Raw genomic sequence first — 15,578 nt, 5'->3', positions numbered from 1 at the left:
GTACATACTGTATGTAGTATCTTAATTTGATTACTCTTTTGTTGCTGAGAATTTTCAGGAAATGCAGGAAATGCAGAAGGAAATGCATACGTTTAATGTATTTGAGGTTTAAAAAGGCTTATTAGAGTTTGTAATTTCCAGTTGGACATTTTAGACTTGATTTGTCCAAACAAAAAAATCTATCAACCCCTGCAAAAATGTCCATGAATTATTATCCACATAATAATTAACGTTTCCTGTTGCTGCAGGATTATTTTATTGCTTCAGCAAACTGGCTCAAATTAAGATCCTACATCTGTACACACCTAATATGTAAGACTGCATTGTAAGACAGGCACACTCACAAGTCCTTCTTCAAGGTCTCCTTCCCCTCAGGATCAAAGACTTTGAAGGCATTGAGGATGGTGTCCTCTGGGTCTGCACCTAAAGGATGACAGACAGACAGACAGACCAAGGCATCATTTCAATTTGACAGATGGGCCAAAACCAGGATCTGCTGCCAGCATGAAGCCAGATAAACCAGCTATTTATCTCTGGCTATAAGCACCTTTTCAATCAGTCATATGAGCAGTGAAACCTTTGTATGACATCTATGTTTGTATATCATCAATGTATTGGTTGACCATTCTCACATACTTCCATTCAATATTCCCACTTATATCCTGTATATCCCACTTTATTTCATGAATTTATCTTGTACAAATGTATTAAACCATCCCTGTTTTGGTCCATGATAGTGAAAGCCTGTTGAGGGTTGATAGGGTGAGTAGGTGTACATGTATTCACATCAGAGCATACTTGCGTACTCCTGTTATGCAAGTATATATTCAGATTCAAAAGAGAATTTATCAATGTACTGCCAGTGGTGTGTCAAGGGTGTCTCCCCCCCCCCCCCCCCCAAATCTGAGATCTGATAGGTCGACTCTGAATATATTGATAATTTTGACCAAGACCCACACCTGACAGCAAGACTCACCAATATTACCGGAGAAAGCATCAGAGCGAGCGAAACAGCATACCACTGTCTTGGTATGTGTAGCCCATGTACCTGATACTGTCTGGGCTACAGATACTAAGACAGAGGGGCGCTGTTTCCCTCGCTCAGATGCTTTCTCTGGTGAAATAGATTCAGCCACTTGCGAATTTAAGGAAAATTATGAAACACGGATAGACACAAATGAGAAATCATTTTAGAAGTTAGTTTAGCTACCATTTGAACAGGGAAATGTACCAAACCTAATCTGAAGCATTTAATACATTGAACCATCATATTTATATAGAAAAAAAATCCACCTTGCATTGATTAAGGTTCAAAATGTTATGGCCCTCCTAAACTGGGTCCATGCTCCACCTCGGCCACCCCATTAAAAATGTTCTGGACAGACCACTATGTACTGCATGTGTCTATGGTTGTGTTACTTGGCAAAATCAATGGAAAAGAAATGTTACTAGCTTTGGAGAAGAAATGTATCAAGTTGGTCTACTTACTTCTTTGAACTCGTGGATCTGGGCCTGTTCAAACATGGAGAGAACACATTGGAGTTGGCTCCCTCTGCTCTCTTCTTTGCTTTCTGGGGGCCTGGATTTAACAAACACACAGCAATTGGTACCATGATCACCTGAGATTGTTAATTTATTATTGGCTTTTTCACATAAGTAGGTCATGTCAGCAAACTAAATATCTGACCGGGGTTACTATAACCTACTTAGATCATGCCAGCAAACTGGACATCTTCCGGTGAAACTGGGGGGCACATAATTCAAATAAATTCTAATTTTGGTACATATAAGTGTCTTATATCAGCTGAAAGCTTAAATTGTTGTTAATCTAACTGCACTGTCCGATTTACAGTAGCTATTACAGCGAAAATATGCCATGCGATTTACTATTTACTATTTACTATTTACTTCTCAGGTACCCTAAAATGTAATAAAACTATAATATTTTTTTCGGAAAGAAGTATGTTTAATAGGAAACCGATTTTGGAAGATGTGTAATTTCTTCATGGCGCGCAAACACGGCTTTCCAAGACTGAGTCCTTCTACTAAAACTGTTATTTCTTATTTGTTTTTGAAGCTACAAGCCTGAAACTTTGAACATAGACTGCTGACACCCTGTGGAAGCCATAGGAATTGCATCCAATTTACAATATGGCGTTTCTCTTGCATTTTAAGAGGATGGTCTCTCTCTTAAATTATTTTAACATTTCTACAAACTTCAAAGTGTTTTCTTTCCAATGGTACCAATTATATGCATATCCTAGCTTCAGGGCCTAAGCTACAGGCAGTTTACTTTGGGCACGTCATTCAGGCGGAAATGGAGAAAAAAGGGATCATGCCAGCAAAATAAATATCTGACCGGGTTTACTATAACCTACTTAGATCATGCCAGCAAACTAAATATCTGACCGGGGTTACTATAAACTACTTAGATCCTCCCAGCAAACTAAATATCTGACCGGGTTTACTATAACCTACTGAGATCATGCCAGCAAACTAAATATCTGACCGGGTTTACTATAATCTACTTAGATCATGCCAGAAAACTAAATATCTGACTGGGTTTACTATAACCTACTTAGATCATGCCAGCAAACTAAATATCTGACTGGGGTTACTGTTAGCTACTTAGATCATGCCAGAAAACTAAGTATCTGACCGGGTTTACTCTAACCTACTTAGATCATGGCAGCAAACTAAATATCTGACCGGGTTTACTATAACCTACTTAGATCATGCCAGCAAACTAAATATCTGACCGGGTTTACTATAACCTACTTAGATCATGCCTGCAAACTAAATATCTGACCGGGTTTACTATAATCTACTTAGATCATGCCAGAAAAATAAATATCTGACTGGGTTTACTATAACCTACTTAGATCATGCCAGCAAACTAAATATCTGACCGGGGTTACTGTTAGCTACTTAGATCATGCCAGAAAACGAAGTATCTGACCGGGTTTACTCTAACCTACTTAGACCATGGCAGCAAACTAAATTTCTGACCGGGTTTACTATAACCTACTTAGATCATGCCAGCAAACTAAATATCTGACCGGGTTTAATATAACCTACTTAGATCATGCCAGCAAACTAAATATCTGACTGGGGTTACTATAACCTTGCACACTAAACATGATTGATGGTATAGCGCACATTTCATAATGAAGACCTGAAATACTTCTTATTTTGCAATTAAATTATTTCCATAGCCCTTTCCTCACTGGGAGTCTATAATTAGCATGGTGAGGGAGTGGTCCTCCCGTACTCAGAGCCCCTGGATCATATGAGGGATTATGCACTGGGGCCTAGGCTTTGACAGGGTGGTGCATTGAGCCACGTTTGAGTGGAGATATCCCATGAGGCAGGGATTACCATGGAATCATGAAAACAGAGCATGGGAATGCAGTCTGATGACATTAGAGTGCCAGGATTGGCAGGCCTCTCTCGACAGCTGATGTCTAACGGGTGCTGTGGATTAGCCCCACCAACAGTTGTGCTTCACAGCTGAAGGTTGTTGTGCCAATAGGTATGTACTCATCTCAATTTAGTGAAAGATTGTCTGCTTTGTGTGGAGTTGAGTTGCATTGATGATGAGTTGAGTTGATGATTATTTGATCATATTATTTGGGTTGAAATGAGGATGAACACAATCGTAAACCCATGGAAAATGTTTGCACCTCATGGGACCAGTGACCAGGTGCAACAACCTCAATAAACATATGCCTTACATCTTATCAGAAAACTATCTGATGTTTGAGGTCACTTGTCCCATCTCTATTCCCATCTCTACTCCTTGCTCCAGTCCTCAGTTGTCCTCACCCCAAAATCTTCACAGAAATTTTGCTAAATCTATTAATTTGGACATTCAAAGACATCTTAACTCTTACAGCAGGTCTTTCCTGAATTTTCAGAGCAAAGTAGATAAAGAACACAAATGAAAGATTCTCATCTGTTAACACATCTTACCCTTACTTCAATTTGCCTATTCTCTCAAAGTTAGATACCAACCATCTGCTCTGTCGGCCCAAAAAAATAACAATTTCATACTCTCCATGAACAAATAAAGCAGCAGTAAACCTGAGAGAGAGAAGTCATCTCAATCTCAATCTTGCTGTACATTTAATGACAAAAAAATATGACAACTGCCAGCATCCTGTCCCCAGAGAGATACAACCAGAAGACAACAGGAATTCCCCAACAAAATGATTCCTGACTAAAAATCTACTTGGGATCACTTATTTCACACAGTGAAATGCATATGGCTCTCTGAAGCTTCCTAGGATTAGATCCAGTCAAGGGGTGAGCATCTACTCACCATGTCGTAGCTGGAAAAGGGCAAAGAGGATCCTTGACGGTTTAAAATGTGACAGGATGATCACTAGGGGGTAGATATATAGGCTACTGATACCCCACCACACCCATTGCCAACCTTCCCTACACATACACTATAAAAGCTCCATGCCTTCTATAGGCAGTGACACAGGTGAAGAGCACTAAGTATTCCCCTTCCTTTTGGTCTATTGTCAGTGCTTAAACTATGATTTAGAGTAACAGCCCAACACTCCATCACATTACCGAGACACTAGAATCAAATATGGCTTGAGTAGAAAGCTAGAGGTTTGACTGACAGCTCCACTTGCTGGGCTCCATCCTCCAGCTGTCCCATTACATTTCATGATGGACCATAACTATTGTGATGAGAGGTGTTTCTGGGTAGCAGCTCTGTTTGGTTTAAACCTCTGAATTTTTGTCATATTGGTGACTTTCTTACATAGCAAAGGAAAAAAGCTATGGAAAATAGGGGTATGGTGCCAATGTTCATCAAGGATTTTCTAATTATACAGTATCCAAATGAATGTTTTGTCAATACATTTTCCACCTAAATAGACGGTCAGTGGTGTGGTGTGTTCTTGGGGGCATTTGAACTACTAATGTTCATGCATTACAGTCTTTGTAACTGAGTCACACATACTCTACATGGGAGATGGATGGATGGATGGATGGATGGATGGAGAAAGAAGAGACATAAACGGAAATTGTGATACAAACAGGGTGGCTTGGATTTCAAAGTAGACAACGTGAAAATACTCCCTCACAAGGTAGTTGATGTCATGTCACTTCTCAGTTCTTCACACACCCTTTTGCATAAATTCCGGGATGTCTGATGATATAGGATATATTAGAAGGGTTAAGTCCAAGGGGCTTACTGTTTTCCCAATGTCAGAAACACAAGCCATCCTCCTCAGTAACTGCAGATCTTTAAAGCAGGCAGCAGAGCATGATGTGCCCTTTCTACTCATAGTGATTTTCGACTGAGGCTTATAGTCTTGTAGGTATTTGTTAACATTTACAAGACCAATAACCAGAAAATGTTACACTGAAATCAAATCAAATCAAATTGTATTGGTCACATACACGTGTTTAGCAGATGTTATTGCGGGTGTAGCGAAATGCTTGTACTTCTAGTTCTGACAGTGCAGTAATATCTAATAAGTAATATCTAACAATTTCACAACAAATACTTAATACACACAAATCTAAGTAAGGAATGGAATTAAGAACATATAAATATATGGACGAGCAATGTCAGAGCGGCATAGACTAAGATACTGTAGAATAGAATACACTATATACATATGAGATGAGAAATGCAAGATATGTAAACATTATTAAAGTGACATTATTAAAGTGATTAGTGTTCCATTTATTAAAGTGGCCAATGATTTCAGGTCTGTGTATATAGGCAGCAGCCTCTCTATGCTAGTGATGGCTATTTAACGGTCTGATGGCCTTGAGATAGAAGCTGTTTTTCAGTCTCTCGGCCCCAGCTTTGATGCGCCTGTACTGACCTCGCCTTCTGGATGGTAGCGGGGTGAACAGGCCATGGCTCGGGTGGTTGTTGTCCTTGATGATCTTTTTTGACTTCCTGTGACATCGGGTGCTGTAGGTGTCCTAGAGGGCAGGCAGGTTTCCTCCGGTGATGCGTTGTGCAGACCGCACCACCCTCTGGAGAGCCCTACGGTTGTGGGTGGTGCAGTTGCCTTACCAGGCGGTGATACAGCCCAACAGGATGCTCTCAATTGTGTATCTGTAAAAGTTTGTGAGGCTTTTTAGGTGACAAGTCAAATTTCTTCAGCCTCCTGAGGTTGAAGAGGTGCTGTTGCGCCTTCTTCACTACACTGTAAAGGCTTTGTCATAACAATGGATGGTGGCAATGGAGATAACTTTAAAACACAATACTAGGTTGCCCATGCCTTGACTTTGAAAACGATTTACACCTGTTGGCCAGTAGGCAGTGCTAGCAGCACATTTTTTCAATGTGTCAAACCAAATTTATCTTGGCTCTTCGAAAATGAGCCACTGATACTGCACGTTTTGTAATACACCTGAATGTTAAAGTTTTGCTGGTTCTTCTTCAATTGAATCATCTCTTTCTACACGACCTACTGCATTTGATACACATGTAATAGAAGTGGACATAACCTGCTTCTGTCAATATGCAACCTGTGCCTGTCAATATTGGTTGTTCATTCACTGCTCAAAACTTTATCAAATATGTGAGATTACTCAGGTGATTGATCGATATGCATGAGAATGAAATCTGCAAGCGCCGAATTGTTCAGTCAAACTTGGACTAAAAACATATTTACATAAAACACACAGCCCGGTGGGTTTATTGTGGCAACAACCCTGGCATGAAATTGTCTTCCATATCAACTCTAATTTGAATGTTAAGTTTCCAGATAAATCACAGCTAACTAAGATGTTATTATTTTCATATGAGGCTTGCATCTCATTGCCACCCTCGAGCCACCAATAAAACGCAATAATACTGAAACTTTTAATAAGCTTCCTTCAGAATTCCCCCTAGGTGATTTTTGTCTGGCATGAGAATATGAAATTCCTCCCTTACATATGGTTCAGATAGTAATAAACTTTAAGTTGCTAAAGTACAACAATATATGCATATTATTTTCTCTTTACAGACGTTTTAAAAGGGATGTCATGTATGATGTAATAAACACATAAACGGCATTATGATGCATATCACAGTGACCTGAGTTAATGACCTTTTCCTATATTTGTGATTTCACATGGCTCCAGATTATCATGTATGTACATGTATTACCTATTTTCTTATCAATGATTTGGTAATTAAATCAAAGGATGTGTTTAATGTTAACATAGGCCTACAGGTGTAACCCTTTGGTCAGAATATTATTCAGTGTACTACTGTACCCTAAGAACATGTACAGCCACCAGGGGGAGCAGACAACACTAAAACAGGTCTTGTTCAAGCTTAGCTTTGCTTGGTATGCGTTTAATAGTGGAAGGAAATGATTTGTTGAAAGTGCAGAGTTGGTATAACAACCACCTCCACCATCACCACTACAACATTTTGAATGCTAGTCTATGGTGTACAGAGAGTCAAGTATGATGGAAAACAACTTTATTGTAAATTATGGAATATGTCTGCAGCCTTCACTGGTCTTACAAATGTATTTATTTGTATTTATTTAACCTTTATTTAACTAGAAAAGTCAGTTAAGAACAAATTCTTACAAACCACTTAATGTAAACAGAGGCAGGTTTTCCAGAGTAGTGGTGATGGACATGAATGCCTGCGTAGTATATCGTCTTTGTATTTGATGTGCGTGTCTGTCTACCTGTGCTCTTCAAAAGTAAGCTACCACTGAAAAACACTATATCAATATGATATTCATTACATATGAATCCTTCTCTGAGTCACAGGGGTTGAGTCAAATGCGGAAGAGACATTTCGGTTGAATGCATTCAGTTGTGCAACTGACTTAGGTATCCCCTTTCCCTTTCCTTTCCCCTGTATAGCCTCCAGATGTGATGAAACAGAAATACACATATTTGTAACTCCTCAGATACCATATACGTACTGTTTTCACATTATAATCTTTCATTATCTAATCAAAATTAAGTTCCGGAATCCAGTAATTGACCTCATAAACATGTTATTTTACCCCCTACAGGCACTGCTCAGAGTAGACTCTAGAGGATTTGTGTCAATTTGTCAATAATATGCTTTATTTTAAGTAGGCTACTCAGTACCTCCCATATGCCTTTGTTTATACAGGTCTCATATCATCCAGTACCAGTCTGTATCCCAGAGATACAATGCCTAGATTTGTTCTATGCCTGCATACCCACTTTTTCTGAGACCCAGTTAACCCACCATATACCAGCCACTGTTCAGTTTCAGAGATCAAAGCTAGATCCAATTGCTAGAGTGATCAATTCATTTTCACATATGAACTAAGTTCAAAAATATGTTTCATATATTTTTTATGGAACTTTGAAATATCTAAATAATCAGTAACTAGGCATGTGTGGGAATCATTTTGCAAAGTTTAGACAGTGAAATGTTTAAGAAGTTATTTCAAATTAGTTTCAAGTTTTTGTAAGTCATATGTACAGGATACACATGGTATATACTGTCCAATGAAATGCTTACTTGCAGGTTCCTTCTCGACAATACAACAACAATAAGAAATAATAAAATACAAGAATTACAAATATAAAGTAAATGGCTCAGTAGAATAGAATAATATATTTTAGCATAAGTATAAAACAGGAAGGCAACGATCTATAGTACAATATTTACACAAGGCAGCAGCTACTCTTCCTGGGGTCCAGCAACATTAAGGCAGTTATATTCAATTTAAAATATTACATGACATTACATTTCATAACACTTTTCACAACACATTAAGTGGGAAGGGGGGATTTTGGGGCAAGAATTTGAATTGTGCAGTACTAGCAATAGTAGATAAGAGTATTGTAGCAGCAGTTGTGATGTGTGTGTAGCATCAATGTATGTAAGTGTGTGTGTGTGCGCGCGTGCGTGTGCGTGTGCATGTGCGCGAAGGTTTTTGTAGTATTACTATTTCACATTTTGAAATGGTAATGAATTAACATGATCACAGATTAAACTCGTTTTTATTCGTTCACCAGAGTAGGTGCATGCATTGCCAATGATCTGCGCCTATTTCTTCAGATGAGCAGAAATCCAAAGTGCAATGGATATATAGTCTATTCATCCATTCACTGTTATTTGTAGGCTAAGCTAATGGAGGGAGGGGTGTAAACATAAAAAGAGGTGTTCTGTGTATTTCACTATTTAGGCCACTATTATTAAGGACTGAAGATATGGACGCAACTGTTTTATTCATTTTATACAATGGTAGACGGATTTCCATAAGCACAATATGCATAGATTACATTGTTGTTCTCCTTCCCTTTATCAGACGGTAGGCTATTGATCAACCCCTTACGTCAGTATTGATAACTTTGACAAACCAAAATCAAATGCAATTTGTCCAGTTAACCGGGACTGCACAAATGCGTTGATACTATTTTTCTTTTCAAAAACACTCGCGGTCCACCAGAACATCACTTATTTTTTTACAAACACATTTGCGTTAGTTCAGTGGACTTTCATGTGCTCGTTGCCTTTTTTTTAAAGTAGAACGAGTAATCATTAACGTTGTTTAACAAGGGAAATCCAGCCCACATATTTATTGCAGCCGCTGAAAAAAATATCTTCAATATCCCCCAAGATGGCCGCCGATGTGGGATCGATGTTTCAATATTGGAAGAAATTTGATCTACGGCGGCTTCAGGTTAGTGTAATCCTTTACCTTTTTGGTTGCATGTGTTCATAGAACATTGTGTACTTTAAAATGATGGGAAATATGTTACTGTGGACGAATGGAGAAAGAAATCGGCGGTGTTGCATTGATAGTTATTAGAAATTGATCCTTTTCTGCCTTTGTTCAGTTCAATCATTGATCAGCGATGGAACGACCATAGAGTAGCACAGGCGCTCTGTAGCCTCCGCTCTGCGTTCACCGCTGGGATCAGCACCACGGACACAGACCTTATTTCTATACGATTCTGTCTTTATAATGCCAATCAGTGGTGTAGACAGAGAACGGATTGAAACTTTTTATGTCCACATGAATCTTGCTCCAAGGACGTAACTTTTCACCAGCTTAATGTTTTATACCATTTGTGTCATGATGGTGCGTAGTTTTTCAATCTCTTTAGCGACATTTGGTTCTATTTTATTTTCTGTGTATGATAAAAATAGAATCTTTCGTTTTTGCTTGTAAATCAACTTTGTTTGCCACAATTAGATTGATGAAAGTTTTTTCTTCTTCTGTTCATCTGCTAAATAATCATCGCTTATTCAAGCCATCGGCTATAGGCTACCGCTGGATAGCCTACTTGATTGACTGTTTGTTATTTCTCTTTTAGACAATAACCCAGTCAAAAAAACTTGACGCGCATTTATTATAGGCTTAGTCTACCAATGACGTTATCATGTAATCTATTTAGGCTGTTGGTCATTCCGGTGTTGCGCGTTAAAACATGTGTAAAATCATGATAGTCTGTTTGGCTATAGGCAATGATGTAGGCTTAATGCAACGCGTGTTCAGTGAATAGTCAGACATCTGAATTAGACAGCTCATGTTGACTTGGTTATCACAAAGTTGTTAATGATCCGGTTTTACAAACTTGTCTAGTAAATTGACAAATAGTTTTACAACCTATTAGGCTACTGACATACGACTATAGCGTTTTTAATGAACCTTTTCAATGGCATTTCTGTAAGACTTGACATCACTAAAAAGCCAGAGTGTTGACGATGTAATTCGCTTATCTGTGCGTCTCGGTACATATGTTTTCAGCCTCTTCCCCTCATCTCGAGCCGCATTGTGAGCACAAGGCTATTCGGGCAAGGACTGTTGTAATTGTATTCCTCGCTAATGTTTGTAAATCAGGCTCGGCCAGCGCAAAAGCACTGTCTCTACTGTATGATTGATGTTCTGTAATATGAGAAATGACTGGAGCATGGCAAGCCGGGTCCCGCGGAAAAGCCTGCCGAAAAGAAATCTGATCTGTTCTGGGTTGTCTTGTGTGGCCGGTTGTTATTGTGCCCCCCAATCGCTGAACTACTCGTTTAATCAGTGATGCAAAGGGCGAGTTTAGCTATTACGTAGCTATAGGCTACGTCGAGATTCAGTCACTTCTTTCCTCTTACAAAATAGCACGTTTTTACATAATTCGTTTGCTGCAATCCTGGCATTAGTGGCCAATGCTTAGAATCAAATAGCCAACTGCTCATTTTGTCAGGTTTGAGTCTAATAAATCAATTTGCACATTACTTTTCTCTTCCTGAATGAGGCCTGACACCTCAAAATAAAGTGTTTCCAACCAAAAGATCAAAATATCTATCAAGTCTATGTTTTAACGTAGCGGGAGGCCACTGATATTCTGTTTGACAAAGTCATTCATGTTCGTAATTTAACGTTGAAAATGATAACATGACTAAATTACTGTTAATTGAATAAGGCAATATTACTCAAAAGAAACATCTTGAAAAATCCCAATATTGTTGTCAGTCATATGTTGTAGTTTATATAGTAGGCTAAAGTGAACATTATAGAATCTATAGAAATGACTATTAAACGTATGGTCTTCAACTTATATCTACATGGTCCTACAGCCTGAATTAAAAATGGATTAAGTCTGTTTTTTTTCTACATACAATGACAAAGTGAAAACATGTTTTTAGAAATGTTTGCAAATTAATTGAAAATGAAATACAGAAATATGTAATTTACATAAGTATTCACATCCCTGAGTCAATACATGTTAGAATCACCTTTAGCATTGATTACAGCTGTTAGTCTTTCTGGGTAAGTCTCTAAGCCTGGATTGTGCAATATTTGCACATTATTCTTTTCAACATTCTTCAAGCTCTGTCAAATTGGTTGTTGATCATTGCTGGACAACCATTTTCAAGTGTTGTCATATATTTCCAAGCAGATTTATGTCAAAACTGTAACTCAGGAACATTCACTGTCTTCATGGTAAACAACTCCAGTGTAGATTTGGCCTTGTGTTTTAGGTTATTGTCCTGCTGAAAGTGAATTCATCTCCCAGTGTGGAAAGCAGACTGAACCAGGTTTTCTTCTAGGATTTTGCCTGTGCTTAGCTCCATTCCATTTATTTTTTGTCCTTAATGATTACAAGAATACCCATAACATGATGCAGCCAGATATTATGCTTGAAAATATGGCGAGTGGCACTCAATAGTGTGCTGAATTGGATTTTCCCCAAACATCACACTTTGTATTCAGGCATATTCATAATTGCTTTGTCACATTTTTTTCAGTATTACTTTAGTGCCTTGTTGCAAACAGGATGCATGTTTAGGAATATTTTTATTCTGTACAGGCTTCGTTATTTTCACTCTGTCAATTAGGTTAGTATTTTGGAGTAACAACAATGTTGTTGATCCATTCTCAGTTGTCTGAACACCATTGGCCTCATAGTGAAATCCCTTCCTCTCCGGCAACAGAGTTGGGAAGAACACCTGTGTCTTTGTAGTGGCTGGGTGTATTGATACACCATCCAAAGTGTACTTAATAACTTCACCATTCTCAAAGGGATATTCAGTGTCTGTTTTTTTTATCTACCAATCGGTGCCCTTCCTTGCGAGGCATTGGAAAACCTCCCTGGTCTTTGTGGTTAAATCTGTGATTGAAATTCACTGCTCGACTGAGGGACCTTACAGATAATTGTATGTCTGGGGTACAGAGATATGAGGTAGTCATTCAAAAACCATGTTAAACACTATTATTGCATGAGTGCATGCAACTTATTATGTGGCTTGTTAAGCAAATGTTTACTCCTGAACTTATTTAGGCTTTCCATAAGAAAGGGGCTGAATACTTATTGACTCAAGACATTTCAGCTTTTCATTTTTAATTAATTTGTGTGTGAACTTGATTTCTGTTGTAGAATAGTCAGAGATGGATGATTCACCCCGAACCTAACAAAAAGAGAACAGGTAAAGTGAGCGTGGAGGTGGAGTGACCTTGGTTCCCGCTGGCCGCAGGTCACACGGCCATTGCCGGTGTAATCATTCACCCCAGCCAGATGGCATTTCCGTGGGCGACCATGGAAAGGACGGGTCAGGAGATGTCCTGCCAGGTCCAGCCGGGCCCAAGCCAAGTCTTAGCCAATAGCGAGAACGCCCAGGAATCAGGATATCATTCAGCCAGTAGGGAGCATTCTCAGACCCAGGTGACAAGAAGGTGAGGTCAGACTACAAGAGGACACAGTTTACGAAGTTATTACATTGTAATAACATTGTATATTGTTTTCACAATATAAAGCACACTTTAGCTATCCAAAATATAATAGAGGAAACATCATGTGTTTAGAAGATTATTTCTTAAAGTAATCAACCTTCATCAGGTACATTTTGAAGTGTAATGCAATGTGTTTTATCAGAGTTCCAGGTAACGTTGTCCAAATGTAGACACCAACTATAGCTTCAAATCATTACTGTGCTCCCACTTTATATAAAATACATTTGAGAATCCCCCTGTTGTCTTATAGTGATGGAATGCTGTGTTCATTATATATGGTTTAAAAGCAATGCACTTATTTGATGATATTTTCCTGAACCCACGTATCTCCATACTCTTCTCTCCATCATTCTCTGATGCAGTGAGTTTAGATCAGGAACGAAAGGCTTTGATTGTATACATTTAGCATGACTCAGGCGCTCCCGTGTCAGCTCTAATCCACAGACAGAGACAACAGTATTGCCAAACAGTGAAATTGCTTTGCAGCCTGTGAGCCTGGCTGCCGCTGCTACCAGCCTGCTCTCTCTGTGTGCCTTTTGCCGGCTGCTCCCGCCCCCCTAAACCCAACCCTGCAATCTCAAATTGGCTGTGAAAACAGGTCTCTCATTCCCTTTCATTCATGCTTTAATAGATTTGTTTCTCGTTATTGTTTTTGTCACATAAGGCGCTACCATCATTTCATAATTTACCGGAAATGCCAGGTCTAGGGCACTATAGGGTTGAGGGGAGGATTAGGGTTTGTGTCCTGAGAAAGCTTTGTCCAATATGACTGAGTGATCTATAAAGGAGGAGAGGGGGAAATGGCTCTAGAGGCAGCCATTGATAGCCTCAACCACAAACAGCATGGACAACCCAGGGAGGGAGCATGGGTGGAGACAGAGCCCCAGGGTATGAAATAGGAAAATGCACACACAGACCGACCCACTCATGCACACACATACACGCTTGTGTGTAGGCATGTGGACACGTACCTCCTCCATAGGTTACATATTAATCACATAAGGACAGCCATACTCATACATGCACATGTAATGCAAACGTGTCGATTTTCTTTATTGACTCACTCCCACATACAAACATATGCAGAGTCAGAGATGGATACTAAGCTGACCTCAAATTGATACTCGAGTAAAGAGAAGATATGTCCATCCTTTTAGACCTGCAATCTCCTCTTTGACAGACCTTTCCAAAAAAGCCTCAGTGGATTAAGCATGGTTTTTAGAAGCAGTGGGACATAAGCTGCAGCCTCATCACCACAGGTCTGTGTTGCATCCATGCCCTGCTAGATAAACATTCTTCAAACATGCTTTCACACCTCCTCATTGGGAGATAACGGACGGGTTACGTCTGCCATGGTCTCATTTACCATAAGCCCCTTCTTATTCTTTGACAGTGAGAAGGACAGGAAATAAGAAAGGAGAGAGCTTTTACAGAACTAGCTGGGGTAAATTGAGTTGTGAAATCCAGGAGCCATAACCCGGGTATATAAAACGAAGGCAACATTAGAGAGAGAAGTGAAACAGACTTCAGCATTAAGCTATTTAACCTCTCTGTGTAGCATTAGTGGTAGAGACTTCAAAGCAGATGCTTCATCGTTTGGAGCGGAATTACAAATGGGTTTAGAGACAGCTACGGTGAGCATTCACACAGAAAGAGTAGACCTGTCATTAATGTCAGCTTAATCACTTTGACCTTCCTTCAAGCAGATTTCCATACCCATCCGCAGTCGTTTTGCCTCGTTCATGCCCCTGTTCGCAGGATAAGTACTGCGGTTTGATATGGGTGTGTGATGATGTCTTTGTAATGATGATGAGTTCTTGCTTTCACAGAACTTGTCATAGGCTTTCTTCTTTGAACAGTGTGAGAACATTTCTAACAAGGATATACATTGAGATATTGTTATTAAGAAACATGGATTCGTTTTTGATCATCTATTTATGACCCTCTGTATTCTTCTCAGGTGCCTCAACCTCTGCTTTAGCATTCAGCCTTACCTAAATGTCCTATCCAAAGCCTGCACCCCAATTTTGAAGCAGTAATCCCCCCTTGGTAGTTGACAGTGTTTCATCGCAAAAGGCATGAGCTTTTTCACAGTTCTGTTTTTTTATTTATTCTGCTGCCCCTAGGCTGAAGCAATTGCTTTGCAGGAGTAAATAACCAGCTTTAACAAAACTTCAGGGACACATTAGTCTGCAGGATGAAGGATCCATGGCGGCAGGCTCCTCTTCCATAGCAGTGGGCCAGGCAGGCAGGCAGGCCAGGGGAGGTGGAAGATTCAGCGGGAGAGGTAGTGGCTCATCGGTATGGGTATAAAGCTGTGTCCTTTCTCCCTGCTGACAGCCAGTTCCCTGCCCAGTGAGTCCATATTGAGTTGTG

The 15,578-nt window shown here is 39.5% G+C and overlaps 1 protein-coding gene across 2 annotated transcripts in view; it reads left to right on the top strand.

Moving 5' to 3' along the window:
* The first annotated feature begins 9,111 nt into the window (after positions 1–9,111).
* Positions 9,112–15,578, top strand: part of LOC106585474 (homeobox protein cut-like 2) — a 114,588-nt gene continuing 108,121 nt past the window's right edge. For both annotated transcript variants that reach the window (XM_014171712.3, XM_014171711.3), the window contains exon 1: positions 9,112–9,659. In XM_014171712.3, coding sequence (XP_014027187.3) covers positions 9,597–9,659 — 63 coding nt within the window. In that variant the 5' untranslated portion in view covers positions 9,112–9,596. The remainder of the gene's footprint in view (positions 9,660–15,578) is intronic.

Source organism: Salmo salar, chromosome 24, assembly GCF_965601325.2.
Source record: "Salmo salar chromosome 24, fSalSal1, whole genome shotgun sequence".
Classification (NCBI taxonomy): Eukaryota; Metazoa; Chordata; class Actinopteri; order Salmoniformes; family Salmonidae; genus Salmo; species Salmo salar.
The sequence above is the reverse complement of the archived record's forward strand: the minus strand, read 5'-3'. Positions and strand labels throughout refer to the sequence as shown.